We start from the raw sequence: 13,356 nt of genomic DNA on the forward strand, positions 1-13,356 counted from the left end.
ATCTGAATTTTAACGTACTAACTGTACTTATGTTACTCATATTCGTCAATACCTGTCACCTCATCTGAATTTTCATGCAAATATTTTGACGTTTCAGTGACCTGTTTATGTAATTGAAAGGTGAAACAGCGGTATGAATATTCACATTGGTATTAGCAGTTTATTTGTGTTCGTCGATCTGAACCTGTAACGTTTTGCTAGATATGGGCGCCGTATAGACGATCTATTGCTGTTTATTGTTTATTAATTCCGTTTCTAATTTTTCCCGATTACATACATATATACACCTCGTATTTATTCCATTATCAGAATGCAAATGAAGAATATTAGAAATAACATCCAAAATACTGGGATTGCTTTATTTTCCTAGTATATTGATTACATGAACATATATTCACAGAATTGATGTAAGATCTGGAATTACATGCTTCTATATATTTTCCTCAGAATTCACCTAGGAAGAAATGTAAACAAATAAATAACATCATACTGGGGATTGAAAGAACTGTATGAGAAAGTTGATCCGATGAATCCACCCATACAGTCAATCAAACTTCTCCGGATCATATTTCTACAAAACGAAAGAATATCATTTGTGTTATCGAATATCATTTCAGAGATGTTTGACTTACTTGATTTTTGAGATGAATATCCACACGTGAAGCTTGTTGAAGTATCACAGCACTAAAGGAAATACTTTAATGCATAAAGCTTCAAAGTTGCGAATATATTGCCTGACACTGGAAGTATTTGTTTCCATGTGTTGGCACTCACATTTGTTAGGAAAAGGAATCTTGTATTTCGTGTTTTTAAAATATATTCTCAAGTATCTGTTTAAGATGTTGAAGCATACATATGTATATGTGTATTTCTATATGCGTACTTCTATATATATATATATATAATACCCCCCCATGTATATATATAAAGGTGTATGTATGTATAATGGCCCATCTCTCCTCAGCTGTTCTCTTGTTATTCATGATCTTCATGCATTGTTGGAGGTTATACATTTTCGAGTCGAGCAGGCTGATAGCCGTCGAATTTATGTATTCTAGTTTAACTTTTTTGGTTTCTTCTTTTTATTTTTCTGATATTTTGGGGGGTGGTGATTCTGCACTTAGTTTTCTTCACAGGTCTAGTTGGTGCGTGTTTAGCACATATGTCTCTGATATTGTCTAAAAAAAGATCTTCCAAAATATATTGATATTGAAGGAGGTGTGTGTATGTGTGAAAGAGCAGTCAGCATGTGATAGATCGTCTATAAAAGCGTCTCAGTCGACATCATAGAGATTCATGGTATCATATGGGTGGGCTGCAGAGAGGTCACTAGGGTTACCATTTTGGCTGGTGGAATCTCAGATTACAGAGAACCATGTCATGATCTGAAAGAAGGGATTTTTCACTGTAATATTGTGTATTGTGTTCGTGTGGTTACTATACACAAGGTCCAAAATATTCTGATATCTTGTTGGTGCAAGGACAATTTGTGACAAGAGAAACTCATTCATAAAGTCGAGAAATGACTCAACTCCTTTTTTGTCAGTAGTTGAGGCGGGAATATCAGATTTCAAACTGCTTGTAGACCAATCAACACATGGTAAATTAAAATTACTCGTTATAATTACGTTATTAGAATGGCGTTATGGAATGACGCACTTAATGCTGTTGAGTAATTCATTAAAGCACAGTATGGGTGTTTGAGTTGGCTTATACAGCCCAATCACTATCAGGTGATAGGTTTTGTTATGAACGGTGACCGATTCACACTAGCTATTGGAGAATGTCATATTCCCATCTGCTGAAAATAGCAATTCCACCCTTCCTTCTGTCGGCTCGATCCGCGCGGATGGTTTTGAATTTCCTCCCTTTCACTTCGGCTTCTAAGTGGGAGTTGCCAAGGTGGGTCTTGGTAAGAACGAAGAAAGCAATGTGGTGTGGATGGTTACCAACCCAATACTCAATTAATTGTATCTTCGTTTTCTGTGCATTGATGGAAGGACTGACATCTGCTGTGTGAAGAATGAGGAGGCTAGCCTCATGGCAGGTTTCGACTGTTGCAGGGGGATTTTTCTGATTGTGTGTTAGTGAAAGCAATGTGGGGATTTGGTGCACTGGGGTAATAGTAAAGGATGGTATTGAGGGATTGCTGAAAAATTATTTTGTATCTCTTTTGTCAGGTCCACCATGGCTAAAAATAATTTTCCTGCATAGGTACTAGTTTTTGATAGGTGTGGTTGCACTGTTGGATAGGGTTGTCATTTCTGCTTTTATTTATGTGTGATTTTGCTGATGGTGGTGGTAGTGTTTATGTATCTTCGTGTAAAGACTGCACCTGCATTACTGTGGTAGAAAGTGTTTTTACAGTGGTTTCTGTTTGCTTGGAGCCCCATTTCTGTCAATACATCGGGTCCCTAGAAAAGGAGTGAAGAGACAACCACGCAAAACACAGAATCTCACGTTGGGAATACCGGCAGATTTTGGGATTCTGCGTTTTGCGGGTTGTAGCATTCAATTTACTATTTGGTGGTGTGGATGTTGATGTTATTTTGGAATGAATGCTGGTAGTGTTTGCCTGGATTGTGCGTCAAGAGCCAGTAGATGTGTAAAGTTGCAGTTACTACGTGTGCAGAGCCTGTAACGGCATATTTTGGGGTTTCTTGTTACTGTCTTGAGGACACATTCAGCTTCATAGATTTTTTAAAGTTTTTTTTTTAATTCTACAGTAGTTATTTGCCAACACACTTGCAGATATGTAGCAAAGTTCACAAACACCATGAGGTGGAAATGCGAGACAAAAAAGCAGTGGTTAATTTTTTTAGTTTTTCGGGTGGTAGAAGACGATGGTGGCAGCGCTGATGATGATGCTGAAGTTGATTGCGGAGACAATTGTGGTGGCTGCTGTGAGAGCGGTTAGTGAGAGAGAGAGGTGAAGAGACACTATCGTTCAGTAGATCAGCTTTTGTTCTAGAATTTAGGAGCGTCTCTTCCTCATGCTGTTGTTGCTGTTCATGATTTTCTGGCTGTTGTTGTTGTTGTCGTCGTTTTGTTTGTTGCTGATGTTCATGGTTATTTGGTTGTTGTTGTTATGATTGACTAATATTTAAAGAGAAAATATATCGAAGTTTTACCAAAATGACCCTGAATTAGGTTGAAGGAAACCTGCATGTGTTTTAGATTGCTGGGTTTAAGGATTGGCGATAGGATAAAGTAAGCTGCATATGTTTGTGGTGTCTAAGAATTATGTTTGGGGTAGTCGAGATGATAAGAGTGAGTATGATGAGGCAGAGGATGATAGGGTAAAAAATATTAGGCGAAATGAAAGGAATTTAAGGCGAGTAGTAGATGTGTGACAATCCTAAAATCTTAAGCTGTGGGAGAGGATATTTGGTAGCAATTGCATGTGTCCGTCTTGGCTAAGGTCACTGGCTGTAGAGTTATTTTTAGCAATGGGGTTATGGGTGTGTAGGTAGTTGAGAAAGGAAGAGTTAATTGAATGTTAAATTATTTATGATTGGGAGTAAGAGTTAGGGGGTTTATAGTAGGGGATTTATTGAGTTAATGTTTAAAAGTAAATAAAGGGAAAATTAAATAATTAATATTTATTTCAGATAGTGATGAGGTACGGTAAGGCGGCGAGCTGGCAGAAACGTTAGCACGCCGGATGAAGTGCTTAGCGGTATTTCGTCTGTCGTTACGTTCCGAGTTCAAATTCCGCCGAGGTTGACTTTGCCTTTCATCCTTTCTGGGTCGATAAATTAAGTACCAGTTCCGCACTGGGGTCGATGTAATCGACTTAATACCTATGTCTGTCCTTGTTTGTCCCCTCTATGTTTAGCCCCTTGTGGGCAATAAAGAAATAGGTACGGTAGATAGATGAGGTAAGACATAATAAGTTAGAAATAAGAGTTATAGAGATATGGAAAGGATCATAGTGTTTTGTATTACCGTTGGTGTTAGTATTATTATTTTTGCTATTCCTATTAGTACTTGAAGTATATATATTATTAGTTGTAGTGTTTATAATGTAATTGGTATTGTTAGTATTAGTGTACCTATTACTGCTTGCGCTGGTTCCAGGTGTTCGCCCATTACGCTCAGAGGTTTAACTTGGTTACAGTGTTCGGGTCACGGATGTTAGATATGTTATCGCAATCGGTGTTAGTGTTTAACAGGTAATTTTACACGCTTCTTCTAGCGTGTAAAATTACCTGTTACAGTTAGTTTCTCCTGTGTTTAAATGTACACTATTTTATATTGAGAATATGTTGTCTATTGAATTTTTATACATGTTAGGCCACTGGTAGTGAAATTTCTAAAGATATTCGCTGCCCTATATATTTTACGTATATGTTTCTCTCCTTGTTTTTTCTGTGTCCCTTTCTTTGGAAGAGCATAAGCTCGAAACGTGATAGACTTTTTCTATTCCTGAACGTTTTACTAATACATCTGTTTGTTTTGTACACCACCTGTCTTCATCTTTTGTTTTTTCGTTAAATCTCCCTATATATATATATATATATATAGGTAGATAGATAGATAGATAGATAGATGTGCGTGTAGATACGTATGTGTGTGAGTATATAGATAGATGAGTGTGTGCGTTTGTCTCTCTATATATGCATGTGTGAGTGAGTGTGTGTGTGTAGAGTGGAGTTTGTACAGGCTCATGTGATGAGAGACTGCAATCTAATCCATTTACTGTTTGTAAATTCTTATATTGATATCCCGGCACAAACACACACAACACTCTTGCACTCCATCTCCCACCTCTTTAACTCTCAATCATACTATCCTGATCAGACAACAAAGAACTAATGGAATATAGCGTTTTGTTTGCCACTCACCATTACAAATATTTATGTATATATAACTAAATCGTTATAACTGTTTACATTACTTATACATATGTACACAACTGCTTACACAACTACGTGGTTGACTATCTGCATACATAATTCCTACCTGCATACATGCATACATATCTATACACCAGAGCTGCCAACTGCGTCTCGCATTTAATAAATGCATACTTGCTTAAACAGAGATATGGAACATTGAAAATATATTTTTACATTTTTACCTGCGTATATGAATATTTAAGATATTTGTTTGTCATTTGACTGCGGCTATGCTGGAGCAACACCTTTAGTTAAGCTAATCAACCCCAAGACTTATTCTTTGTTAAGGATAGTACTTATTCTATCGGTCACTTTCTCCGAACCGCTAGGTTAGGGAGACGTAAACACACCAGCATCAGTTGTCAAGCGATGTCGGGGGAACATACAGAGACACACAAACATATACTGGCGTTGGACAAAATAATGGAAGTACCTTAATATTTCAGACAGATTTATATTAATATGGGTAGGAACACCTTTGGTAGTAAGTACAGCTTGAGTTCTACGAGGCATGGACTCGTATAAAGTTTGAATTGTTTCCCAAAAAATTTTTGTCTATTCTTCAGCTAAAACAGTGTCCATTTCTTATAGGGAGGCTGGTGGAGCATATCGACTCCTTATCATTTTTCTAAAATGCAGCATAAATGTTCAATAAAATTGAGATAATATATATATATATATTATATATATATATATATATATATATATTATGTATAGACATGATGTCTATACACACGTATATCATAGCCAAAGCAAATGTCCTTGTAACTATATTGCATATATTGTATATCCCAATATACTGTTCACACAACATTGAGCTAGGTGCACTGAGTCTTCTTATTTCGTTTCTTTTCCTTTCATGCACTGACACTAAGTGTGTTATCTTCACACTAAACATACATCTGTATCTTTTTAGACATACTTAGCCTGCTTGCCTTTGTCGCATATGCTTAGCTATTTGCCAGTGCACTTGCAGATATATAGCAAAGATTCTAAAAGAAGATGAGTGGAAATTGTTACGTACAATACTCACATGGGTATGGCGGATGATGTTGTACACTGGCATAGGTTTCAACGAGCATATATATGGATGTACATAAGCCTATATCAATATATATATATATATCCTACGGGAAATGTCCTAAACGTGTTTGAACGTAACGCGCATGCATTTTGAATACAAACTTCATAAGTTAACTCATCTATAAACACAGGCGGAACTCGAAAAATAGGTTAAATTTCAACTTCACTCACTACTTTTGATCTGATAACAGCCTAACTTGTCACACCTATATTCCTTAGCACACCTGTACAAAATCTAAAAACGCTTAATTCAAACAAGCACCTTGAACTTCTTACGGTAACAAACCTACAGAAAATTTCGAATTGTTCATATAAAACCTGCAAAAACTCAGTAATTATAAATAATATGTCACATTTCTTCTATATGAACTCCTGCAAGATTTTTCATCTGCTATTTATAAACACTGTTCGATTGAATTCCAAACAAAATATATATAGTTCCACAAACCAATCAATATTAATTCAACAGGTCCTATTTCTGCAAGACAATCCGGAAAATTCGTCTTTACCATATTTCCTTCTCCATACCTGACCAGAAATCATAAATTTTCCCTATTTTTCTCCAGTCCTCTTCTTTTAACAAATCTGTTTTTCCATTCTCTCTTCATATTCATTTACACCACATTTACTGTGCTCATACATTGCCCCCCACACATGATGAAGCCCCAGTAAATCCATAAAATAAAGCGTAAAACTAATCTCAGAATGTGGTACGCACCCGTCTCGTTATTCTACTGTCGGTATGATTGGTTCCATATCACATTATGAGCTGCCAACAAAACGCATAAATCTGCGATTAACATGGAACTGCCTCAGAAAAAGTAATAAAGGTTTACGTATTCCATTTCTTTCCACCAATTCCAAATACCTCACCAGGTATATTATAGATATTCCTCAAACATCAGGATCATATAAATATAAGGAGATGTGTCACTCCATCCTGGATGGTATCCGTCTTTTATTTCTGGATCTTTCCAGGATTTGTGCTAAATTTTTATTATATATTATTGGTTTATTCTTCAATATATATATCAATATGTGATAATTTAATTTGATGACTTGCAACTGCATGTTCATGCTTTGTTCAATTATACCTCCATCAGCTCGACCACCATAGTGTTAATAGCCAACAATTATGCAGATCCTGAATATTAACGTCGGAGTTTAGGCACTAGTTCCGGCTTGACCATGGATTGTATGTACCCATTATCTATTTATCTATGTCTTTGGACACTTTGTTACCCTTACTTAAAACATCACGCACGCACACACACACACACACACGCATAGGGTGTGGTGAATTTATTATCGTCCAAATTAAACAACAATAAAAAATAACACTGACATCTCAAATTTACCAAATTTACACTAAAATATCTTGAAATACTAAAGAGTACATTTATTCAATAGAATCGCTATTGGCTTCAACAACAACCCCAGACGACTTCGGAATGCCTTGCAACTCTTCTGGACAGTCGCCTTCGTTATGTTGGTGAATATTGTCATAATCCTTGCTTTCAGTTTATCTTTGGTGTTACAAAGATTTGTATTCGTATGTCCCTCAAATCCACACCACAAATGATAAACAAGGTGGTTGCAGTCTGGTGAGTTAGGTGGATAAATATTAGGGGTAATGTGGTCGCAGAAATTATCTCACAGCAATGATTGGGTTCTCCTGCTTGTGTGGCACGGTGCAGAATCCTGTTGCAAGACATAAGGCCTTCCAGCAGCCACCCTCTTGACGTAAGGCAGCACTACTTCCTCCAGGCACTTAATAGGGGCACCGCTTTGAATCTGAGACCATATGGGATGACGAATGGATCACTTCACAAACACCATGATGGTGACTGCGTGTTTCAATTTTGTCACTCTTTGTATGTGTCCTCAGATTGACACTGAAATCTCTGAAATGTTCATAGTGGAGCTGCCGGCGCGAGTGCCAAACAATAGAATATGTCGTTTCCAAATTTCTGGCAGAGTAGATTGCTTCATGGCGCTGTTCTTCTTTTTCTCCCAGACGGTGCCCGACTGAACGTACTACATGGTGTAGTTGACAAAATCACAAACAATCAATAATATGCATGCGCGAAATTAAAAATATTAAATGGCAACAATGTACCCACTGCACACTGTTTGTGTGTGTATTTATATAACTTTATTATCACTATTTTATTATATCCCCTTCTTCCTATCTCTCCTGCGTAACCGCTCTGTCCGGCATTCGCCATCATATATCGCTAGCCACAACACATTCTTTATTTTCTGTCTTCGTTTCTTTTTGTGTTCCTCTCTGTGCAAGAGCGTAGGCTCGAAATGTTAAAGCCTTTTTTTCAGTTCCTGAGCGTTATACTAACGCATCTATTTGTTGACTACACCACCTGTCTTCGTCTTTTGTTTTTTTTTGTGAATTCTCTGTCTGTCAGTCTCTCTCTCTCTCTCTATATATATATATATATATCTAGGTATATATATATGTATATATATATATATATATATATAAAGAGAGATAGATAGATAGATACATACATACATTCATACATACATACATACATACATACATAGTAGTGCTTTGTTTATAAGTTTTAGTTCATTAAGTCGATCGAAATTCATAAAAAATATGAAAATGTATGATATGCATAATATTTATAATCATACAAGTATTAATATAAAAGTGCATTTTGCTGTTTTCTAGGTTTACTAAACGAAGTGAATATAATAGAAAAGTTAAATGCTGATGCTGTTCCCGTCACTATTGCAACTATCGTAACCATTATTTCTTTACTATGAAAATAATAATATGTTATTAATGTAGAGTATTATTTATAAGTGCTACGTGATTTCCTATAGCTATTTATTAACGTCGGCTTAGCGTCAAATGACTTCTTTATATTGCTAAATGTTTTGAAATAGCTGATTCTCACTGCCATGTATTGTTGATGGCGTTGAAATTCTATCTTCATATTTAATTCACGTCTTTCTCAAACGAAATAGCACTGTTCTCGAGAAACCGTCTGTCCTGTATTGTCTAGGTGTTAAAAAACTTGAAATTACATGGAAAGTAACACATATTGATTTTAAAAGCATGTTTTCCAACGAAACAGGTGGAAGAAAGTATGTTATAATAAAGAAATAAATATTAAGAAGTATCGGAAAATAGAATATAATTATATAAAAAGTAGAATCTGATTTTCTTTCTTCACTATTTTTTGATTGTATCGTTAGCATTATTTTAATTGGGTTGATTTATTATTTATATTTATGGCCTTCTGATTATTTGATTAATGTGTTTGTTTATATTCAGTAAATTTCCTACACATTTTGTTAGCAGTTTTGATGCGTTCATGGTACTAATTCTGTGGCTGTCGCTCTCAATTACATTATTGCGATCACCTTAACCATCTTGATCGTCGTTTCATGATGCTCATAAATTAAAAATTGCAGTCATCACATTTTGTTAATATTTATTTAGTTTCCTTACAGTATTCCTACGCTGAACATTGTTGATGTTGTTATTATTTTTATCATCATTATTTGTACCATTAGTGGTAGTTTTCTAATTCTCATTTTCGTTTTTGCTCAATTTAATTCCATTTTCTCATCAGAATTTTCATTATTAGTTTTAATACAATGAAAAAAAAAGGTAGCTGCGTCATTTTAGATTATCTAAATATAAAATAGTAAAATAAAATATAAGGAAAACCTAATAATAAATAACCATAATGAGGACAAATAATTATGTATTTTATATTTTATATTGAAGTAAAATGAAGAGAAAGAAACCTCACAGAAATTGTTAAAAGCCAAAATATTACTCAAAAATAATCGATGACTTAAATTACATTTATTTTTGTATGGGAAAGTGTGATTTACAAGAAGATTTTTTTTTACTTCTCTTTTGACACATTTGCTTTATATATTTAATAATATAATGCTGATAAAGTCGGTGAGCTGGATAAAATTCCTTGCAGTATTTAGTTACATTCTGAGCTAAAATCTCGCCGGTATCATCTATTATTTTCATCTCTCCTATGCCGATATAATAAGTAACATTGAAGTACTAAACGACTTAATCGACTGTGAGGTTCAGACTTGTGCCAGTGTAAGAAATCAATATCGTATCGTTAACAGCTTTAAACGCTGCCAGAAAGCTATATTTAAGTTGTGTATGCTAGGAGATAGCAATTATTTTTCTTTAAGTCGAAAACGGTTCAGAAAAGCAACTGCATTACATCATTTGATGTTCTATTCAAAAACAGTAACGACAAGTTAGGGGTAGCAGTCAAACTATACCAATGCATATGAAGACCATGTTCTTTTAGGAAATGATAGAAACTTTTATCGATGCATTATTCATTAAATGAATCGTCAAAGTAATGCAACTCGCATAGTGGGAACAAATTACATAAGAGCACAGTAGATACAGCGCATATTTTGGACATAAGAATAACGATAATACAACAGCAAAAGTGTCAACAACAACATCATTCCATGTAGGCTATTCAACAACAACAACAATAATAAAAGTTTCATATTTTAACTGAAGTCCAGCAGTTTCGGAGAGGGAGTAATTCGACTACATCGACCACAATTCTCAACTGGTATTGATTCTATCGACCCCATAAGGATAAAAAGCAAAGTCGACCTCGGCGCTATTTGAACTCAGAACGTAATGACAAACGAAATAGCTATTTCTTTACTACCCACAAGGGGCTAAACACAGAGGGGACAAACAAGGACAGACAAATGGATTAAGTCGATTACATCGAGTCCAGTGCGTAACTGGTACTTAATTTATCGACCCCGAAAGGATGAAAGGCAAAGTCGACCTCAGTGGAATTTGAACTCAGAACATAACGGCAGACGAAATACCTATTTCTTTACTACCCACAAGGGGCTAAACACAGAGGGGACAAACAAGCGGCGGACGAAATACCCCTAAGTATTTCACCCGGCCGCCTTAATAATAATAATAATGATAATAATAGTAACAACAGTAACATGCACTGTTTAGATTGGTGTTGTGAGAGGACTGGGTGGGCAAATTTGATCTAAATTTATAAATTACCTGTGCAGCATCTATATTCCTCTCTGTGCCTATTAAACCCTATGTCTCTGCCGTAAGGCTTTACTTCCACATACGCCAGTTTAATTTGATTCGTCCGCAGTCGAAAGACACCAATTGTTATGTCCTGTTAATTGCATTTGTATCTGTGTAACATCTCTCTGTTTTTTTCCTGTCCTTGTTTTCGTATACATTCACTGCTTTCTTCCAAAGAGTCTAGTACACTTAGTTTTTCCTTGGGGCTGGCCAGATTGGAGCAATCTCGAGTATAACCAGCAGAAATTTCAAAGATAATCTGAAACTCGACTGAGGATAGAAAACTACGAGTGACCCGTCCTTGTTTTCTTTGTGTCGCCTGTCTGGATGTTTTGCGTTCTTGTCCCATATTTATCATACGTATATATATATATATATATATTAAGGCTATGAATCTGCATTTGAGGCAAATTGCTCTGATGTGTATATTTGTTCTGCAGCCAATCGCATTTCAAATATATCGCAATGCTTTCCTACGTACCATGGCTCTAGATACATATCCTGCTACTGATATAAAGAGTTCCGTATGAGAAAATATACTCGCAATTTGAACAGAACCTGTAAGTTCAGTCTTTCAATTTTTCTCTGATTACAGTTATTTTATCTATACGGCCTGGATTTATTTGCACAGTTCATAGAGTTGTGTTGAAGGATAAATATCGCCTTGGACATCTTTATTGCAAAAGTGTAAGCTTCGGTAATGCGAATATCTTTTCTATCACGTATATTTAAATTGAAACCTGCTTGCATTGCATGATAGCAAATCACATGAGAAATCAGCAATATTGACATTGTTTGTAGAAGACGCAGTTTATTCCTAGATATTGAAGGCGATTTGTTTTTATAACTCTTATTTTCCCTGAAATAACTCCCTGTTAAGAATTTACACTGCTGCTAGATTTATAATTTTCTCTCAGGTTGTCCATACGCTTTTTCGCTTTTCGTTAATTTTTTTTTCCATATTTCTCTATTTCTTTAACCTGCCAGGTAAACAGAAGCTATATTGAAAAACAGTGTTATCTTCAGCAATAAAATATGTCCTACCACATAATATCTATTTACATACATATGTTGTCAAAGAACTGTTGTTGGCACTAAAGCCATTACAGGCGCAGAGCAGTGATAAGTGAAGGAACCGCGGTTCTACTGTCTGGTAACAAGCTACACTCTTAGTTCAATAAATCACTTTATCGTTCTTGTTAACAAGCCACTCAACTCTGTTTGAAGATAGCTAAAACCAAAAGCATTCCCTTGTACCTTCCCAGTCATTTATGTCTGTTAATGAACATTGCCTAATGCAACACGCATTAACATTGTATGGTTTTAAGTAAGTAAATTTGGCCGTCATTTGTCGCAATTCAACCGACATGTTGAGTACGTACTTCGTACTCCAACCGTTTGTATTATCGCTGAATCCTTGTTAGATAAACAGGGAATACTATATAGCTAAATAAGAATAAAAAGAGAATCGGAAGATGGGAGATAATAAGAGTTCCACATATGACCACGTGTGAAAATCACAGACATATAGCAATATGAAAATATGAACAGAGTGTATTGCTAAATGTGTTGTGTTATAGCTGATTTTAGTCCAGCACAAAATTATCTGCCTCTCTGAGATGAACTGTACTTAGAATAATTAAGTAAAGGCTTCAACGGTATTTATATGAGCATTGTATATATGTGTATGCATGGTTGGTATTATATACACACACACATATATATATATATATATATATATATATATATATATATATATATATATATATATATGTATATATATGTATATATACATGATATACATATGATATACATATGGCGTTTCAAATTTTATTTCTCACACTCTGAGACATGCATATAATACACAGACAAAATATATGTATGTACGCACACATGCACTGTAATATTAGTGAACACATACTTATATTATATATTTGTTCATGCTATTCTATGTCCTATATATGTGAATATGTACGTGTGTGTGTATGTATTAGTATAGATAAGCATGAATGTGTCTGTATTTCATGTTTGATGTGCACAAACGGATAAATCACGAACATTTTGTACGCTATTTTTCTATATATAACCAAGCTGCACCAGTATCCTCAACTACACAACAGCGACATCAGTTTATCCATTGTTGATCTAAGCATTTTCCTGATTTCAAATATCAGGTCAGTGGGACTAACTAAGTTCGTGTGTTATGTAAGATCTATTTCTGCTATTTTACTTTTCAGAAGCTCTTCTGTCGCGTGTCTGTATATAGAATGGTTT

General features: G+C 35.2%; 1 protein-coding gene across 2 annotated transcripts in view; it reads left to right on the forward strand.

Annotated features, from left to right (window-relative positions):
• The window catches only part of LOC115213479 (2-phosphoxylose phosphatase 1), a 149,170-nt gene that overhangs the window by 117,048 nt on the left and 18,766 nt on the right, over positions 1-13,356 (forward strand). The window contains exon 2 of one of the 2 annotated variants that reach the window (XM_036503655.1): positions 7,088-7,179. The exons of the other annotated variant lie outside the window; for it this stretch is intronic. Coding sequence (XP_036359548.1) covers positions 7,173-7,179 — 7 coding nt within the window. The 5' untranslated portion in view covers positions 7,088-7,172. The remainder of the gene's footprint in view (positions 1-7,087; positions 7,180-13,356) is intronic. 2 annotated transcript variants of the gene reach the window in all.

Source organism: Octopus sinensis, linkage group LG6, assembly GCF_006345805.1.
Source record: "Octopus sinensis linkage group LG6, ASM634580v1, whole genome shotgun sequence".
NCBI classification, from domain to species: domain Eukaryota; kingdom Metazoa; phylum Mollusca; class Cephalopoda; order Octopoda; family Octopodidae; genus Octopus; species Octopus sinensis.